General features: G+C 37.0%; 2 protein-coding genes across 3 annotated transcripts in view; both read left to right on the forward strand.

Moving 5' to 3' along the window:
• Positions 1–21,254, forward strand: part of LOC123542121 (thioredoxin-like protein 1) — an 88,890-nt gene that overhangs the window by 9,386 nt on the left and 58,250 nt on the right. Inside the window, exons 5-9 of one of the 2 annotated variants that reach the window (XM_045327782.2) lie at positions 427–493; positions 2,912–3,005; positions 3,133–3,211; positions 4,736–4,840; positions 7,838–9,814. In XM_045327782.2, coding sequence (XP_045183717.2) covers positions 427–493; positions 2,912–3,005; positions 3,133–3,211; positions 4,736–4,840; positions 7,838–7,867 — 375 coding nt within the window. In that variant the 3' untranslated portion in view covers positions 7,868–9,814. Of the gene's footprint in view, positions 1–426; positions 494–2,911; positions 3,006–3,132; positions 3,212–4,735; positions 4,841–7,837; positions 9,815–21,254 lie in introns of those variants that run through there. The other variant, XM_053530946.1, reaches the window with a different exon arrangement.
• LOC128550910 (uncharacterized) lies at positions 16,740–19,762 on the forward strand. Its single transcript, XM_053530947.1, has 3 exons — positions 16,740–16,905; positions 17,864–17,929; positions 18,409–19,762. The coding sequence occupies exon 3, from the start codon at positions 18,415–18,417 to the stop codon at positions 18,955–18,957; it is 543 nt and encodes a 180-aa protein (XP_053386922.1). The 5' UTR covers positions 16,740–16,905; positions 17,864–17,929; positions 18,409–18,414; the 3' UTR covers positions 18,958–19,762.

The raw sequence follows: 21,254 nt of genomic DNA on the forward strand, positions 1-21,254 counted from the left end.
TGAATTACTTCCCTTTTATGTTACTATAAATAGCTTATTTTGAAACTTTTTTATTATTGGCCGTAGGGAAAAACCGAGACCACTTTTCTGTGGTACAACATGGATGGTACCTCCAATTTTAAAGTGTATTTTTACATACCTTACCTGATAAAGATTTTTTTGTAGACTTTGAATTTTTTTTTGTGGACTTAGATTTGTTTTTTGAAGTTTTCCTTTTGTTGTTCCAGTCCTTTGGGGCTTCAACAGTCAAGTTCTTAAAATTTTGCTCCTATCCTATGATGTAAGCCTTCGGGCGTATATTGCCCCGCTTGGCGGCGCTCTTGTTTTATTTGAGAACAAGAGTTGTTTATACTTTGATGATAATTTCGTGTAATTGTTTATTTATGTATCAGCATTGAATTGATTTTTGCTTGTTCTCTTTTTCAGCTGTTGTTGAGCATAGAATTCACACAGCCAGTTAAATTACATTCGCTTAAATTATATGGTCCAAAAGGTATGTGGATATTTAGTTACATCATAACATTTAAATATACTGATCTGGTGCCAGTTTAAAATTACTGATGCAAGCAAATACATGAGAAAACAGCCTTCAGAGCATATTCAATATTAACCCTTATCATACTGGACACAACTGATTCTGTCTTTGTAATCAGTGTATATCATGATCAGCCTGTACATCTGTGCAGTCTGATCAAGATCTGCACTGTTTGCCATTTAGTAAGTATCTTCATTCAGTCAGTAGCTTTTTGGTAAGCACCCTTTATAACAGGTAATGGTACTGTCCAAATAGAAAGATGGACACATTTTTTTGGAAATTTAGCAGGGTAAGGGTTAAGGTTTTAGGGGTTTTATGTTGAGACGGTTTATTTTCAGCGGAAGGAATTTATTCAAGACCAAGTTGTTTATGTTGGAGAGGTTTCTGCAGACGTTATTCAAAAGTGCAGCTGAAGCACAGTTGCAGCCACATGTATTAAGCTGTCACATTGTGTCACTTGTTTGACTAGATGCTTAACCTTTTGTCTGTTAAATTTCTAAAATGGACTGGTTCATCGATTATTAGAAGGGGTGTTCACTAAAAATTTACTGACTGAATAGCAAACAGTGCAGACAAGGATGTGCAGGATGATTTTGGTTTGCATTGGTCGTGGTGACTGCATTACTTGCTGCCAGCAGGCTAAATGTTAAGTAGTTAAACTGGATCACTTCTTTAACTAGATGCTTAACCTTTCACCTGCTCAATTTCTAAAATGGACTTGTCCATCATTCAATTTTGGCAGTACCATCTATTATTAGATGGGGTGTTCACTGAAAATTTACTGACTGAATAGCAAACAGTGCAGACAAGGATGTGCAGGCTGATTTTGGTTTGTACTGGTCGCAAAGGCTGCATCACTTGCTGCCAGCAGGCTAAAAATAAAGTAGTTACACCGGATCACTTCTTTGACTGACTGCTTATTTGTGTTTTTGGCTTTTGTTGGGTTTAAAGTCGCACCAACACAAATATAGGTCATATATGGTGACTTTCCAGCTTTGATGGTGGAGGAAGGCCCCAGGTGCTCCTCCGTGCATTATCCCCCAAGTTCACCGCTGTGCATTATTTCATCATGAGGAGACACCTGGTTAGCACCACAGACCTTCCATAAGCCAGCTGGATGGCTTCTTAACATGAGGAATTCAAAGCCTCAAATGAGACTAGAACCCACACCGATTAGGGAACTGGCTGCTTCATACAAGGACGTCAGCTTCTCAAACCAAATTTAGGGTAAAACAAATAATGATTGACATTAATTATGTCTCCCACCACACAGTGGTGTGAAAGACATATTGATTTACTCTGTCTGTCTGTCTGTCATAAAGCTTGTCCGCACTCGGTCGAGCATTTCTCATCCGATCTTCACCAATCTTGAACAAAATGTGTTTGCCAGTAAGTTCTTGGCCAAGTTCGATAAGCCAAAGCACATCATCGGAATTATGGTCCTTGAACATAATTACCGATACACAGATGTAGGCCGGTTACTGCAACATCTGGATACCAATAGGCCGCTTACTCCAACACGTAAACAGTATATAAAGACAGACTTACTATCCAGATGGTAAGGCAGTAGTGGGAGACATGCGCTTTTCTCAAAAGCACCTCTGGTTAGATGTTAAAAATCTTAAGTCCTGAAACAGTCAGTTTGAAACAAATAAGTTTTGGTTTGAGTGCAAAACTGTTGTTACTGTATACAATGTATAAATAAAGAGCAGGATACAATTGTTCTGAGCTTCGTCCTTGGCGTGTAATTTTGCACAGTTTTTGTTGAGCCCACTTGTGGTGAGCTAGACTTAGTAGTCACTTTTGGTGGATCGGTGTATGTGCGTGTGCGCATGCGTCTGTCCGATTTTGTCCAGACCATAACTTTGACATGCATGGACCAGTCTTGTTTATATTTGGCATGAATGTGTCATGTGCAAACCCCTTGTTTCTATTTCAAATGTCAAGGCCACAGTTGGAGGTCAAAGGTCAAATTGAAGTCTGTACGGAGCATTTTCTTCTTCATACATGGTGGGATTTTGATGTAACTTGGCATGAATGTTCATCATTATAAGACGTTGTGTCATGCGCAAGAACCAGCTCCCTAGGTCTAAGGTGAAGGTCACACTTAGACAGATGGCGTGCTCAACATTCTGCCTGTAGGCATGCTTGTATTCACATTTTTGCCAACAAAATTAACCCTTACCCTGCTAAATTTCTATAATGAACTTGTCCATCTCTCAGTTTGGACAGGCTGATCATGATCTACACTGGTCACAAAGGCAGAATCAATCGTGTCCAGCATGATAAGGGTTAATATGTTTCTAATAGCATTTCTTTCCTTTAAATATTTGCTGTTTTTAAAGTTTCTTCTTAACCCGTTTCTTGTTATTTCAGATAAAGGTCCAAAAACAGTTAAAGTGTTCCAGAATCAGCCAAGATCATTGGATTTTGACTCAGCAGATAGTATGACACCTACCCAACAATTAGAGTAAGTTTTTGTTTGCTAGAATAAATCTTTGATATGACCCAAATTCTTCAAGCAATGTATAAGTTTGCAGAGCATTTTGTAAAATAGACTTAAAACTGAAAATCTGTTGCACACTTGTATTTTTCAGCCTGACACCGGAAGACACTGAAGAGGGAAAATTGGTTCAGCTTAAATATGTTAAATTCCAAAACGTTTCAAATATAACTGTGAGTATTTTATAGAAGTTGTCTGTTTTCTTTCCCTACAGTAAACACACTCTTTTTGGTTGCGTGATTTGTTGGTGACCTGATACCAAATATATTTCAAAGAGAAAAAATCCATTTATTCCATTTAGACTAGCATAGAGTTTTGAGCATGGGAATATCCTGAACACTATAAAAATTGCAGTACTTGTATGAATTAAGTAGTGATCTAACACAATATGAAAACATCAGTGTTATGACAGTCATTTTGTGATAAAGTAACATTAATGAGCCGCGCCATGAGAAAACCAACATAGTGCGTTTGCGACCAGCATGGATCCAGACCAGCCTGCACATCTGCGCAGTCTGATCAGGATCCATGCTGTTCACTTTCAAAGGCTTAAGCCTGTTGCAATTAGGGAAACCATTAGTGAACATCATGGATCCTGACCAGACTGCGCGGATGCGGATGCGCAGACTGGTCTGGATCCATGCTGGTCGCAAACGCACAATGTTGGTTTTCTCATGGTGCGGCTCATTTGCACCGATATTTCTTATTGTAAAATAAAGGAACAGTGAAAGTATTTGTTATCTACTGCAGTATGTAACTCGAATATTTTAAGAAATCTGTAGATGAATTGTAAATCTAGTATGTTTGATTATGTTAAAACAGGCTTACGCTATAATGACATCTACTGATGCGGGAGGCATATAGTGATTGTCCTGTCCGTCCGTCCGTACAAGGTTAACCAAATGGGACTGTTTCCTCTAGCATCACTACCCCTTACTAGAATGACTTGATACTAATGCAGATGTAACCTGTGACCATTCCTCATCTTGAAACATCACCTGACCTCAGTTTGACCTTGACCTTGTTTTGGACTTGGGTTGCTTTGTATCGACAAGGATGCCACCAGGGGCATCCAGCATTTATTGAACGCAGCTTCTTGTTTATATTCTGTTTTAGAAAATGAGCATATTAGAATGAAAATAATGTTTAGCGAAATAAATTATTGTGTTTTACTTATATAAATACACTCAATACTGGTTATACATCCCTAGAATAATTCACTTAGGCTACTATTTCATTCATCTGATAGACTATACTTTATTTCATTCATCTGATAAAGACTATACTTTATTTCCAGGGTTAGGGGAATGGGCCCAGGCCTGTGGTTAGGGGAAAAATAGCTTAGTATTAGGGCAAAGGGGAATAAAAAAACCTGATGTAAAGTCAATTTTTGGGGAAAACTGCATGATTTAAAAGAATTTTCATAGAAGATTAAAAACAACCTGATTTCAGTCATCTGATAAAGAGTATACTTTATTTCATTTATCTGATAAAGACTATACTTTATTTCAGTCATCTGATAAAGAGTATACTTTATTTCATTTATGTAGTAAAGACTATACTTTATTTCAGTCATCTGATAAAGAGTATACTTTATTTCATATATGTAATAAAGACTATACTTTATTTCTGTTATCTGATAAAGACTACTGTATACTTTATTTCAGTTATCTGATAAAGACTATAATTTATTTCAGTTATTTATAAAAGACAACTTTGAAGGAGGGGAGGTTACACAGTTGGATTACCTTGGTTTTATTGGCACACCTGTAGGTGCAACCAATATGAGTGATTTTAAAAGGGTAAGATTTTGTGAGACTAAAAGTTTATGATATCTGCATTGTTTTTAGGGTCAGGGCTGTGAGTTTCCATCTACCACTCTTGAGGTTGGGAGGCCTCCATGGCTGAGTGGTTAAAGTCCCTGACTTCAAATCACTTGCTTGTCACCGATGTGAGGTCGAGCCTCACTTTGGGTGTAGAATTCTGCATGTGAGGAAGCCATCGAGCCAGCCCACTGAAGGTCAGTGGTTCTACCCAGTCACCATATGACCTATCATGTGTTGGGGCGACATTAAATCAAAAAAAAAAATGCTGGCCCATGATGAAATAAATGAAATAGCACCCATAGAGGCACATTAGGTCTTTCACCACCAAGGAAAGCTGGAAAGTCAATGTATGACCTATATTTGTGAGGTTAAAATCAGCAAATAAGGAGTGGTGGTTTAGTGGAAAAGGTGTCGGCCGCTCAACCCAGGAGCCATGGGTTCAGGTCCCACTGGGATCACGATCATGACTTCTCATATGACACCAGTACTGGTTTCTCTAGGAAGCAGACTTGAGAGTGGTTCCAATAAGCTTGAAGCTTTCATCAAGCCAAAACAAATTAGTATAAAATAAATCAACAAATAAGTAATAAGGTTAGAAGATGTTTAAGTTTTTGGGAAAAATAAAATGAAAAGGTAAATCGAAATGCCAGATTAAAATGTTATAAATCTGAGCTGCTGTTTTGAAGTTTTATTTCATAGTACACAACATTCCTCTTATTTCAGCAGGAAGATTTCAAGATGTTGAGTTTTTAGCTTTGAGCTTTTGTGATCGCCCTGTGTCTGTCGTCCGTCGTTGTAGTCCATCTTCAACAATTTGACTGTTAACACTCTAGAGGTCACAATTTTTGCCCAATCTTAATGAAACTTGGTCAGAATGTTACCCTCAATAAAATCTTGGACGAGTTTGATATTGGGTCATCCTGGGTCAAAAACTATGTCACCAGGTCAGATCAAAGGAAAAGCTTGTCAACACTCTACAGGCCACATTTATGACTATATCTTCATGAAACTTGGTCAGAATGTTAACCTTGGTGATCTTTAGGCCAAGTTTGAATCTGGGTCATGTGGGGTCAGACACTAGGTCACCAGGTCAAATCAAAGGAAAAGCTTGTTAACACTCTAGAGGCCACATTTATGACCGTATCTTAAAGAAACTTGGTCAGAATGTTAATCTTGATGATCTATAGGTCAAGTTCAAATCTAGGTCAAATGGGTTCAGAAACTAGGTCACCAGGTGAAATCAAAGGAAAAGCTGGTTAACACTTTAGAGGCCACATTTATGGCCACATCTTAAAGAAACTTCGTCAGAATGTTAATCTTGATGATCTTTAGGTAAAGTTAAATTCTTTCTAAGGTGGGGTCAAAAACTAGGTCACCAGGTCAAATCAAAGGTAAAGCTTGTTGACATTCTAGAGGCGACATTTATAAACATATCCTAATGAAATTTGGTCAGAATGTTAATCTTAATGATCCTTAGGTCAAGATCAAATCTGGGTCAAGCCCGCCCGCTTAGCTCAGTAGGTAAGAGTGTTGGTCTACGGATCGCGGGGTCGTGAGTTCGATCCTCGGGCGGGGCGTATGTTCTCTTGACTATTTGATAAACGACATTGTGTCTGAAATCATTAGTCCTCCACCTCTGATTCATGTGGGGATGTTGGCAGTTACTTGCGGAGAACAGGTTTATACTGGTACAGAATCCAGGAACACTAGTTAGGTTAACTGCCCACCGTTACATGACTGAAATACTGTTGTAAAATGGCGTTAAACCCAAAACAAACAAATCTGGGTCAAGTGGGGTCAAAAACTAGGTCACCAGATCAAATCTAAGGAAAAGCTTGTTAACACCCAAAAGGCCACATTTATTGCCGTATTTTCATGAATCTTAGTCAGAATGTTTACATTGATGAGCTTTGGGTCAAGTTTGAAACTGGGTCATGTGGAATGTGACATACTGACCTACTTTTTGTTTTTTAAGATACAGTCTGGAAATTTGGATGACTTGTACAGTTTTGCACACCGATCTTAAAACTGACCTTAGTGACCATGAATGTGACCTACTGACCTACTTTCTTGTTTTTTAAGATATAGCCTTGAAATTTAGATAACATGTACAATTTTGCACACCGATCTTAAATCTGACTTTCAGTGACCACTAATGTGACCTACTGACCTGCTTTCTTGTTTTTTAACATACAGCCTTGAAATTTGGATGACATGTACAGTTTTGCAGACTGATCTTAAAACTGAATTTCAGTGATCATGAATATGACCTACTTCCTTGTTTTTTAACATACAGCCTTGGACTTTGGATGACATGTACAGTTTTGCACACCGATCTTAAAACTGACTTTAAGTGACCATAAATATGACCTGCTTTCTTAATATTTTAGCATCAGTTTGACATTTGAAACATGTAGCTCATATTACTCCAGTGAGCAATCCAGGGTCATGACCCTCTTGTTTCACTGAAGCAGTGGTCTTCATAATGACAGAAGACCTTTTATTTAAAGCGGTATACCCTACATGTGTGGGGATGTTTCAGCTAGGTGGAGAATTTGTTAGTGCTGAGTTCAAGGTTATAAAACTGAGTTTGGATGAGACCAGTCAGAGAGCAGGATGGCCTTTGGTCAACTTCTAAATACAGATTTGAATCAGCCAATCAGATGACTGGTCTTCAAATGCGTTTTATATCCTTGGTCCCAGGTTAAGGAATGCAGGAATTTTGAGATGTTAAGACATCTTGTTTGTGTAGCATAATGTTATTAAAGGCAAAGAAAAAATAAACAAAAATATCTTAATGACTAGGGTCAAAGTTCACAGCTGAAGCATCTGATTGGCTTGTTTAGTGCTCAGTTCTGAAATTGACCAATGGCAAGGTTGTATTTAAAACTGGTCTCTACATGCTGTTCATGTATTTTGGATATGATATTTTTGAACCACACTTGTTAAATACTTCTTTCTTTTGCATTTCAGGTGGCTGGAAAGAAAGGGGAAAGTCACTGACATTGTGCAAAGCAAGGACTCAGATGTGTCTTTGTGTTTTAAAAGTTAATTTATCATAATGTTCATATTTCACAAAAGCTCAGCAAACAGTTTCTGTGAAATAAAGTCTGATCATAGACAGTTATCAAATAAACTGATTGTATACAATGGAATATATGAATAATAAAAATAAACAGTAAACAGGTCAGGAAAACAGGATAAACGCTGATTCTTTGTATCCATCATGTTTCTTAAGTGTAATGTTAGTTGTGTCTTAAATGAATTAAGCATGAACCATATGGCCATGAATTTTGAATATAATGTGTGATCCATCCATTACATAAAAGGAAACTATTTTGTTTATTGTGCTTGGCTTCTAACTTCATGATGTTATTTTTTATTTCATTTTATTTGGGTTTTATGGCGCACCAACACAGTAATGAATTGTTGCTGCCACTAGATAATGGCAAATAATTTGTATCCATCATGTTTCTTAAGTAAAATTTGTCTAAGTGAGTAAAGCATTATTCGTATGGTATGAATTATCTTTATAAAAGTGAAGCTTTATGTTGGTCATGGTTGTATGTAGGACTGGGAAGATTACTCGCTTAATCAGATCCGATTCGATTACTAGGTGAAACCAGTTTCAATCTTGCAAAACCGCTAATCGCTCCCAAACAATAAACATCACTTTTCACAAGTCTTACTTTATCTTTACACATTTCTTTGACCAGAAATAGATCCACATTATATTTCCGCGAAAACAAATCAACTTCAACATAATCATAGTTTCGGATTTGCCCGCCATGATATACTTAAAATTAAAAAGACCAAAATACGACTTATTAATTGTTACACTGCTTGCAAACGATAAAGTTGGTAAGTTTCTAATGAAGTCAGCTGCTTGAAGTACCTTGATACAGCCGTCAGGAAAGAAAACAGTCATTTCAATATGGCGGCAGTTTAACCGGTTCGATTTGATTCAAAATGATTAACCGGTTTCAAAATTTTGAAATCGTCCCAGCCCTAGTTGCTTGTTGAGATATAAAACATTGTCTGAAGAATTTTTGGAAATTAATAGAGTTTTCATTTTCAGCAGTATTTTAACTTACAACCTTGGCAGATGTCTTTGACACCTGTATATCATTATGTACGAAATACCCACCCTTGGTGAAACTTCCTCCTCAAATTTGCCAAGACAGTCAATGTCTCTGGTATTTTCCCAAACAAGTTCTGATATTTTTTACAGAAATACGAGTCTCTGTAATTTAATGCTTCTCTTAAACAAAATTTAAAAAGGGATTTAAAATAAAATGTATGTGATTTTAAGTCTACATCTCTCATAAATTTTGATTATTTAAAATACTGATGTGTGTTCCACTTTTCCTTCTGTTTTAAGTATTTAAAATACAATCAAACTTCGTTCGCTCGAACTCTGATAATTTGTACATCGCCGTTCGTTCGAAATTGTCGCCAGGTCATGGCAATACCTCTGTTTAATGATTTTTGTTCATTGGCTCGAACTACTGATTACTCGAACAAATTATGCTGGTCCAATCAAGTTCAAGCCAACAAAGTTCGACTGTATAGTATGAAGTTAATATTTGGTACGAAAAACATTGACTCATCTTTACCTCATTGAATAAAAAATTTCACAAAATATAATTTGATTTGATTTCTAGCTTCACTGTTCGAGTTAGAGATATTATGTTATATCTTACTTGTTACAGTCATTTCTCAGAAAAATATTTAATGAATTTATCTTTCTCGTTTAATGTAGCTTCAGGACATTTCGTTTCCAAAGTAAATAATATGTTCCGTTTTATTCCATTTATTTAAACAAATATCAATGCTTAGAATACTTGCACAAGTATTCCTCATCTAAATGTTTTATGGAAAAGTCATTGTGCTTGCAATAATTATTCTCATTATTCTGGATAGTGTTGAAATACAGATAAATAGCTGAAACAGTGTTCCTTTCATAGACCAGTGCCAACACCTTTAAATTTTACATTTAGATATATATGTGTGTGTGTGTTCGGGTTTAACGTCTTTTTCAACAATTTTTCAGTCATATAAACGACGGTGTCTACTTGTAGCAGTGTGCACAATGCCCAACTTTATAGTGCTGCCTCACTGGAATATCACGCCGTAGACACGTGGCATGATACCCCACCCAGTCACATTATACTGACACCGGGCTGACCAGTCCTAGCACTATCCCCTTAATGCTGAGCGCCAAGCGAAGAAGCTGCTAGTACCATTTTTTACGTCTTTGGTATGACGCGGCCGGGGATCGAACCCACGACCTCCCGCACTCGAAGCGGACGCTCTACCACTAGGCACAAGTATTCCTCATCTAAATGTTTTATGGAAAAGTCATTGTGCTTGCAATAATTATTCTCATTATTCTGGATAGTGTTGAAATACAGATAAATAGCTGAAACAGTGTTCCTTTCATAGACCAGTGCCAACACCTTTAAATTTTACATTTAGATATATAGGTTACGGGGTTCGTTTCCATGTTAACATTAATTTAGTTCAAGATATCACTTTTTTTCAACTGAAGTATGAGTAAGTTTAGAGCTAAGAACCAAATTATTTAATGGAAATGAAAAAAAAGTATTACAAATTGACCTTGCATCCAGCTTTATTCCAAATAACATCAGTTACCATCTTCCATTTTCTTACACTCAGCATGTTATTTCAGTATCAATATAAGTACATAAAATATTGATCATTATTCAAAGCGAAAGACTCATAAAATATTTTGGCTGTTTTAAAACAGCTCAAATAAAACAGGATGCTCAGAATTAACTACTTCAATGTAAAAGCAATTAATTTTGCGCGGTAACTGACGTCGATGTCGTCATTTTAGCACAACAATGTTTTGTAGTGTTCTACGGTAATTAATTCATTATTTCAGAATTATCTAAGAAATAATATATCTCCTTTAGTGATTTTTTGCTGAATAAATCATTGTTTGGAGTCCAGATGCGAAGGAATTATATCACGAGTGCGCAGCCCAAGTGATATAATAATAGGCATCTGAACGACAATGATTTTATTCAAGAGCAGATCACTAAATGAGATATCACGTTACCCTTGACGACATTCATTAAATTTTTACCGCCCGCTTAGCTCAATAAGGAGAGCGTAGATCTACGGTTCTCGGGGTCGAGAGTTCAAGCCCTGGGTGAGGCGTATGTTCTCCGTGACGATTTGATAAAAAAACATTGTGACTGAAATCATTCGTCCTCCACCTCTGATTCATGTGGGGAAGTTGGAAGTTACTTGCGGAGAACAAGTTTGCACTGATACTGAATCCAGGAACACTGGTTAGGTTAACTGCCCGCCATTACAATTTTAGCTCACCATCATCAGATGGTGGTCTATTCAAATCACTCTGCGTCCGTGGTCCGTCGTCCTTCCGTCCGTCCGTCCTTCCGTTAACAATTTCTCGTTATTGCATCTTCTCAGAAACTACCAGGGGGATTTTCGTCAGAATGATGTATTGGTACCCTAGTTGTGTCCCCCTGAAAATCAGACTGGTTCAACAATTATTTAGTGAGTTATGGCCCTTTGTTTATTTCTATAATTTACATAGATTTATATAGGGAAAAACTTTGAAAATCTTCTTGGCCAAAACCACAGAGCCTAGGGCTTTGATATTCGGTATGATGCATCATCTAGTGGTCCTCTGCCAAGATGATTCAAATTATTTCCCTGGAGTCAAATATGGCCCCGCCCCGGGGGTCACATGGTTTATATAGACTTATATAGGGGAAAATCTTTGAAAACCTCTTGTTCAAAACCACAGGGCCTAGGGCTTTGATATTTTGTATGTGACATCATCTAGTGGTCTTCTACTAAGATTGTTCAAATTATCCCCCTAGGGTCAAATATGGCCCCGCCCCAGGGGTCACATGGTTTACATAGACTTATATAGGGAAAAGCTTTGAAAATCTTCTTGTCCAAACCACAAAGCCTACGGTTTTGGCATTTGTAATGTAGCATCATCTAGTGGGTCTCTACCAAGTTTGTTCAAGTTATCCCCCTAGGGTCAAATATGGCCCCGCCCTGGGGGTCACATGGTTCATGTAGACTTATATAGGGAAAAGCTTTTAAAATCTTCTTGTCAATAACCTACAACATTCAAATTTGGACCACATGTATGGTTTTGAGTGGCAAGATGAACCTTAACATGAGTTGACCTTGATTTTGACCTAGTGACCTACTTTCACATTTCTGTAGCAACAGCCTTCAAATTTGGACCACATGCATAGTTTTGTGCACTGAAAAAAACTTTGACTTTGACATTGACCTAGTGACCTACTTTAACATTTTTGAAGGTACAGGCATCAAATTTGGACCACATGCATAGTTTCGTGTTCCGAAATGAACTTTGACCTTGATTTTGACCTAGTGACCTACTTTCACATTTCTCAAGCTACAGCCTTCATATTTGGACCACATGCATAGTTTTGTGTACCGAAACAAACTTTGACCTTTACATTGACCTAGTGACCTACTTTCACATTTTTGAAGGTACAGGCTTCAAATTTGGACCACATGCATAGTTCTGTGTTCCGAAATAAAATTTGACCTTGATTTTGACCTAGTGACCTACTTTCACATTTCTCGAGCTACAGCCTTCAAATTTGGACCACTTGCATAGTTTTGTATACCGAAATGAACTTTGACCTTAAGATTGACCTAGTGACCTACTTTCACATTTCTGTTTAGACCACATGCATAGGATTGTGTCCCGAAACAAACTTTGACCTTGACATTGACCTAGTGACCTACTTTCACATTTTTGAAGGTACAGGCTTTAAATTTGGACCACATGCATAGATTTGTGTTCTGAAGTGTAATTATGTCCCCCCCCCCCCCCACTCTGGGGAAGACATTGTTTTTGCCCTGTCCATCCGTCCGTACGTCACACTTCATTTCCGAGCAATAACTGGAGTACCATTTGACCTAGAACCTTCAAACTTCATAGGGTTGTAGAGCTGCTGGAGTAGACGTCCCCTATTGTTTTTGGGGTCACTCTGTCAAAGGTCAAGGTCACAGGGGCCTGAACATTGAAAACCATTTCCGATCAATAACTAGAGAACCACTTGACCCAGAATGTTGAAACTTAATAGGGTGATTGGTCATGAAGAGTAGATGACCCCTATTGATTTTGGGGTCACTCTGTTAAAGGTCAAGGTCACAGGGGCCTGAACATTGAAAACCATTTCCGATCAATAACTAGAGAACCACTTGACCCAGAATGTTGAAACATCATAGGATGATTGATCATGAAGAGTAGATGACCCCTATTGTTTTTGGGGTCACTCCGTCAAAGGTCAAGGTCACAGGGGCCTGAACATTGAAAACCATTTCCGATCAATAACTAGAGAACCACTTGACCCAGAATGTTGAAACTTCATAGGATGATTGGTCATGTAGAGTAGATGACCCCTATTGTTTTTGGGGTCACTCCGTCAAAGGTCAAGTTCACAGGGGCCTGAACATTGAAAACCCTTTCCGATTAATAACTTGAGTACCACTTGACCCAGAATGTTGAAACTTCATAGGATGATTGTATATGCAAAGTAGATGACCCCTATTGATTTTGGAGTCACTCCATTAAAGGTCAAGGTCACAGGGGCCTGAACATTGAAACCATTTCCTGTCAATAACTTGAGAATCACTCGACCCAGAATGTTGAAACTTCATAGGATGATTGTTCATGCAGATTAAATGACCCCTATTGTTTTTGTGGTCACTCCATTAAAGGTCAAGGTCACAGAGGCCTGAACATTGATAACCATTTCCGATCAATAACTTCAGAACCTCTTGTTCCAGAATATTGAAACTTCATAGGATGATTGAACATGCAGAGTAGATGACCCCTATCGATTTTGGGGTCACTCTGTTAAAGGTCAGGGTCACAGGAGCCTGAACATGGAAAACAATTTCAGATCAATAACTTGAGAACCACTTGACCCAGAATGTTGAAACTTCATAGGATGATTGAACATGCAGAGTAGATGACCCCTTTTGATTTTGGGGTCAGTCTATTAAAGGTCAAGGTCACAGGGGCCTGGTCATGTAAAATCATTTCTGGAAAATAACTTGAGAACAACTTGACCTAGAATGTTGAAACTTAATAGGATGATTGGACATGCAGAGTAGATGACCCCTTTTTATTTTTAGGTCACTTGATCAAAGGTCAAGGTCACAGGAGCCTGAACAGTGACTTGAGAACCACTAGGCCAATAGTGTTGAAATTTAGCGGGATGACTGGACATGCCAAGTAGTTGATCCCTATTGCAGCCAACAATCAATGTCTCTTTGATTTTGCTCCTGACCCCTATTGACTTCTTGCCTATAGGACTTTGCATTGGGGGAGACATGTGCTTTTTTACAAAAGCAATTTCTAATTTGACCTTGATTTTGACCTAGTGACTTGCTTTCACATTTCTCAAGCTACAGCCTTCAAATTTGGACCACTTGCATAATATTGTGTACCGAAATAAACTTTGACCTTAAGATTGACCTAGTGACCTACTTTCAAATTTCTCAAGCTACAGCCTTCAAACTTGATGCACATGCATTTTGTGTACAAATAACTTTGTCTTTGAAATTGATCTAGTGAACTCATGTGGGGAAGTTGGCAGTTACTTTCGGAGAACAGGTTTGTACTGGTACAGAATCCAGGAACACCGGTTAGGTTAACTGCCCGCAGTTACATGACTGAAATACTGTTGAAAAATGGCGTTAAACCCAAAACAAACAAACTACTTTCACATTTCTCAAGCTACAGCTTTCGAATTTGGACCACATGCACAGTGTTGTGTACGGAAATGAAATTTGACCTTGAGCTAGTCAATAAGTCTTGAAATTTGGAACACTCAAAAATGGCACATTGGTGGGTGCCAAGATCACTCTGTGATCTCTTGTACTGAAATACTGTTGAAAAACGGCTAAAAACCCAGAAAAAACAAACAAATGTTTGCCCGTTTTCAAAAGGTTTCTTTTCCAGCGCGCTGCAATGCCGATTGAAGCTATGACGTAAGAATTATTTCGTCAGAAAATAAATTGTTATATAATAATTTACTGTTTTCAGCCTTTTTTGTTGGAAATGAATCGAATGCTGTTAGAATTTGCCATTACGCATCAGATCAGACACAGGTTAATGATCATGTTTCAGAAGAATGAATAAACAAAAACATTGCACAAAATCCTCAAATTTGTTCCTGGTTGGGCATGCGCACATACAAATATTAAGGTATACTACCTCCTTCAGTTCTACATGCAAATTCATCTCGTGGTAACCATAACATGTATTGGATTGCAACTTCATGCAAGACTTCCTAGACATTGGACCTACTGAAGTAACAAAATGAGATAACTGCTTGTTGATTTGAGTTAAGAGTATGGCTCTTTTCCATCAAAGAAAAATTAGTTAAAATTTAGCTTGCAATATAAACCCAGCTATACAATAAATCCAGCTGTATTGCAATAACTTCACACAAAGCATCCAAGTCATCTGACCTACTGAAATTTATGATACAATATGTGCATTCGCCCTATTCTTTTCCATTGAAAATTACTACGTTCATTTCGTATGTACAGCAAAATGCAAGGCGCGAAAATTGCTGAAACGCTGCTTAGTGATATCGGGCCACTGTTTTGACGATGTCCGCATATAGTCTGGGAGAACGTTCCTTAGATGACGTCGCAGTTGTTCCGTCTGGTGAAATGATTGGCCGGGAAGCTAATTTTAATGTTAAATGCTTAAAAATGTGTGCAATTTATTATAATGTTGTTTACAAATGGAAAGGACATATGATGTAAATATAAGAAATGAAACATTTTTTGCGGTGTTCATGCGAAATGAACGACACAATAGGATTGGCCAATTAAACATCAATCGACGCATGGATTTGCCGAACCTATTCTGTCATTCATTTCGCATAAACACTGAAAAAAATCATTTCGTAATTGTAATAAATATATCATTTAAATAAGTCTTGACAAATTATGGTCCTTATTTGACTTAAGACTTGTTGACTATTCTTATGGACATCATTTATTATGCCCCACTTTGGAGATGCAGAGGTATATTGCTTTGCACCTGTCGATCGCGCCGGTCAGTCGGTCCATAGAGCTAATGGTTTCCACCCAAAAACTTGAGAAACACTTGACCGTTAACCTTCAAACATGCTAGCATGATTGGGATTATGAAGCAGATGAACACTACAGCTTTTAGGGTCAGTAGGTCAAGGTCAAAGGGACCTGAAACTTTTAAACGGTTGCCGCCCAACAACTTGAGAACCACTTGACCGAGAAACATTCAAACTTAAGGGTCAGTCAACTTGACCTCAACATTTAAAACTGTTTCTGCCTGGTAACTTGAGAATGGCTTCAAGAACCTTCTAACTTGATAGCATGATTAGACGAGTCCTAGTGTTTGCGGTCAGACAGTTGAAGGTCAAGGACACAGGGGCATGAACCTTGGAAGCAGTTTCCATTCAGTAACTTGAGAACCACTTGACCCAATATCTTAAAACTTGAAAGCATGATTGGATTATGAAGTTGATGATCCTTATTGTTTTTGGGGTTACTAGGTCAAAGGAGAAGGTCATAGTGATCTTGAGACTGAAAACTGCCCGCCGTTACATGACTGAAACACTGTTGAAAACGGCGTTAAACCCAAAACAAACAAACAATCAATATTAATAAATACATGCTTCATATCGAATAAAACTTTATAGCGTGTTGTAACTACATGATAGATAATATAGCTACGTAAAAATGCTATACGACATAGATAAACATGATAATGCGCCAACCTCTACTATCGGCTTTTTTTTTTCGGTAAATAGATTATGTTTAGTCGACCAAAGTAGATAACAACTTGTTATTTAATATTTTTCGGAAAATGAACAGGAAATTTAGTCTATCAAAATTTCCCTGTACATTTTCTGATATCTTTTTAAAAATGTCAGTAAAATAGGTTTGATACAGGAGGAAATTTGAAACTCAAATATTGAAGAAGATATGTAAGTATTCGTGTTAATATTTTCTTGAAATCATTTAACCTGTCTTTATTTCATCTGAGTTTTCGAAAAAGAAGATGGTTTAATGTCATCACTTGATCGGCGTCGGTGTTGGAGCTGCCTGGTTAAGTTTTGTGTTTAGGTTTCTACTAAATAATCGAAGCTATTGCTTTAAAACTTGCAACACTTGCTCACCATCAATAGCTGACTCTACATAGCAAGAAACATAACTCCATCCTGCTTTTTGCAAGAATTATGGCCCCTTTTGGACTTTGAAAATATCAGATTTCTTGGCTGTTTTGCGTTTTAGTCAACTTCTCCTTAACGGTCAAAACTGTTCCTTTAAAACCTGGAGCAGTTATTCGCAATTAAAAGCTGACTTTGCACAGCAAGTACCGTACCTCTACATTGCTTTTCGCAAAAATTATGGCCCCTTTGGGACTTAAAACACACGGGTAGGGCAAATATTCTTTTGAGACATTTTTAGCCCATCTGATTTTTTTGGGGAAAAAATAATGAGTTATTTCATCACTGGATTGGCGTCGAAGCTATTGCTTTATAACTTGCAACACTTCTTCCCCAACAATAGCTGATTCTGTACAGCAAGAAACATAACTCTGTCTTGCTTTTTGCAAGAATTATGGCCCCTTTTGGACTTAGACAATATCAGATTTCTTGGTTAACGTTTAGGTCAGCTTTTCTCCTAAACCATCAAAGCTATTGCTTTAAAACTTGCAACACTTGTTTAACATCAGAAGTTGACTCTGTACAGCAAGAAGCATAACTCCTGCTTTTTGCCAGAATTATGGCCCCTTTTGGACTTAGAAAATGGAAAATATCAGATTTCTTGTTTAAGTTTTGCGTTTAGGTCAGCTTTTCTCCTTAACTGTCTAAGCTATTACAGTTTAAGTTTTGCGTTTAGGAAGATAACGCTACCTTAGAAGTTCTTTTCATTTATTAGGTTTTGCTCTACACGCACTGGCATGATTAAAGTTACAGTGACAAGGAAGCTTGCTGATTCATTAAGGTATGTTATTATTTTTTTTCTGCAATATTGAAGTTTTTTAATATAACCAAAATTTGAAAAGAAAAAGCTTGTTATGTTTTGGAATAAGTAATCGATCCTTCACTTTTTCTGTATGTAAAATTGTTCCATGATTTGTTTCTTTTTTATTGTTCCAATGGATATTGTTTGCTGTTCAGTATGAATGAATTTATGATAGGCTATGGCAACAAGAAGAATTTTCAAAAGGTATGTTTTTAATTTCACTGCATGTGTAAAAAGCACCAAGAGCAATTTCAGCTGATAAACTTCAACTCAATTTTTCTATTTGAAATCTGAGAATTCAGCTAGTATCTGATGAATATCTATCCTGCAGTAAAAATTGCTACTTGTTGAAAGAGTGATGTCACGGCCCTTGCCTCCAGAATGGCAGTCACAAGTATAACACCTGGTAATACTTTTACATCTTTTTTTTCATGCAGTTATAATTTGTCTGTTTTCAGATAAAGATGGATCCAGTACAGTCTTTAAAATCGTTTCCATTGGAACTTCTTGGAATTGCTTACAATTTAAATTCATCAAAAGAAACCAAACACATCAAAGAAATCGAATCGCTGTCAAGGAGACTGAAGGCTGTAAGCAACACCATAGCCATTCGTTACAGCGCTCAAAAGAACGAGATTGAGAGTTTAAAATCAGAACTGCAGAAAATAAAGAAAGAGAAAAACAAACTAGCAACAAAGATGTCTAAGATACAAACTGAAAATGGAAAACTCTTGTTTGCAAACAATGCACTGAAAAGGAAAATTGAGAAACCTGACAATGAAATTAGTCAGATGCAGACAGAGGTAGAGAGAGCTATGTCGCAGAATTTGTTTACATTACAGTATGGAGACATCTTTGAAGATGACTTTCCTAGTGATGCAGAAAAACAGAATGATGCAGGAAATGAGAATGAGGATGTTCTTGATCCAAAAACAAGAGAAACAAAGAGAGCTGCTGAAGGTGATGAAAACCAAGAGAAGAAGAAAACAAAGACTGAGGAAAACTGAATAATTATCCATTGATAATTATAATTAGACAAACACTTAGTTCGGTAGTAAGTTAATGAGCAAACACTATGTGTTAAAGCAATGTTATAACAAAGAACAATAAGTATCCATTAATAAAGGACAAACACTTAGTTAAGTAGTATGTTAATGAGCAAACACTATGTGTTAAAGCAGTGCTATAACAAAGTACAACTTCATAATCTTTTGTAATGTTTTTTTCCTTTTATAAATTACATATAACATAGTTGAGAAAAATTCCTATGTGTGAAATGAAAATCAATTATTAATAAAAAGCATTTCAAATATCAGATGACATCCATTGGCAGTAACGTATGTAAGTTCACTTCAAAATGGTGCTGGATTTCTAAAACCAAATTTAATTTAATTTAAAAATACGTCAAAATGGGTATTGGTGTTACTGTTTAACTACTAGTTTCACACTTTAATAGGCTAGTACAATTAATTTATAAACATGTCTCTCCAGATTGCTTACATTTGAAGATGCCATGCAAAAAAATTAAATGTTTATCAGGACAATCGCTGCCTCAATTGCTCTAGCCTATAATTGTTATTAGTCACTTTTTATATGTTATCTGTTTGAAATAATAATAATGGAGATATTTTTATAACTTACAGACCCAAAAATGATATTACAAATTAACAGTGACATTGCAGTTCACAGTGAATTCCAGATGGCTTTAACAGTTTTTCAACCAATGATGGCTTCGTAGAAGACATACAGTTGAAAATCAATATACAATTTCCTTACATTGGTTGCAGTAATAAAATTTAGCATTTTAACATATTCTTGTTTGCGTTTCAGGGCATTTAGTGTTATATGTAATATATCCTATGCAAATGCACGTTCTTGTAATATGTCATATTCGTCCTTACAATGATAATCACGAGTAATTTCATCTATAAGATAAATCCCCCTCCGTGGGGTGGGCGGGGGGGGGGGGGGTGAGAACATATTGTTTACACCATGTTTATAATGTATGATAAAGTATAAAAAGACAAGTCTATGACATTCAGATGTCATAAAGTTCTTCAACTATAATATAGGTACGTGTCATTTTTTCCAGATAAAGGAGGCATGGATTACATTATCGGCAACCATGGAACACACATTTACAACGAAACCAGTGCAGCAAATGATTCAAAGAGTACAAGGCCGGAAGTGGACTTTCTAAACATACCTGTCTTTTTTTTTTTTGAATGCTGTCGAAAGATCTACTCTTCAACGCAGCGGGTGAAAATACATCTCTGTAAATCAGATTATTCGTGTAACTGCTGTAAAAGTACCTACCAAAGTGAACATCTGTTACAAAAGCATAATTGTAAATTCTGAAAGAACTGTAATGTGATGTACAGTGTATACCAGAAACTTTGTTCACATAAATATGAGAAAGGTGCTGACAGATCTCAAACATGTACTATACACAGTGACGTGCTACTGTATGAATTTAGAACTAGGACATTTTCACCAGTGAAGTTCAGTTGGCAGATTTCAAAATTCCGAACATTAAATCTTCAACTTGTTAAACAGTCAACAGCTGGTGTAAGAAGTATGCAGACTCTACGTGAAACACGACCATTATCCGGAGAACTAATCAAGGGAGATGGAAACTGTTTTTCTTTGTTCCCTTTCTTATGTAATTACCGGCAGTGTGAACCAGAGCTTCAAAACTTAGACAAACGATTATTGGTCAAAAGCACACCGTACCAACTGAAAGAGTTATGCTAACACCTGAGTCAGTTGCACATTACCTGTCAAGATCCAGAATGACACAAAATGTTCAGTGGGCAACCCATGTAGAAATATTTGATGCAGACAACATGTTACACACTAATATATATATTTCAAAAAAGCGTTGGCGAAGAATGGAAGTGGACAGAATGTAAATCACATATATCAAGCAATAGAATTCCTCCTTTGTCCAAATATAATGATGTGGTTTTTAAAGATCAGCCAAAAGAATTGGACTTGACACATCTTGAAGAACGATTGGTGACAGCCAGAATTCCCTTGATGTCTTTTTTCATCATTATTTTGTGGTCAAGAAATGAAGACCCCACGTGATTATGATGTCAAGGTATATTACTCTTATCTTTGCAAATCAGAACTCCGTCGAAGAGATAGAAGAGTAGCTTGACATATTCCAGATATTTTCTTCAAGTTGAAGAAACACTAATTGAAGTATATATTGGACAAAGCCAGTATCTGTTTACGCGTATGGCAAACAACAAAAACCTATAGAAACCTACTATAAGTCTGGTGAAAATTTGAACAAAAT

The sequence above is a fragment of the Mercenaria mercenaria genome, chromosome 19, assembly GCF_021730395.1.
Source record: "Mercenaria mercenaria strain notata chromosome 19, MADL_Memer_1, whole genome shotgun sequence".
Classification (NCBI taxonomy): Eukaryota; Metazoa; Mollusca; class Bivalvia; order Venerida; family Veneridae; genus Mercenaria; species Mercenaria mercenaria.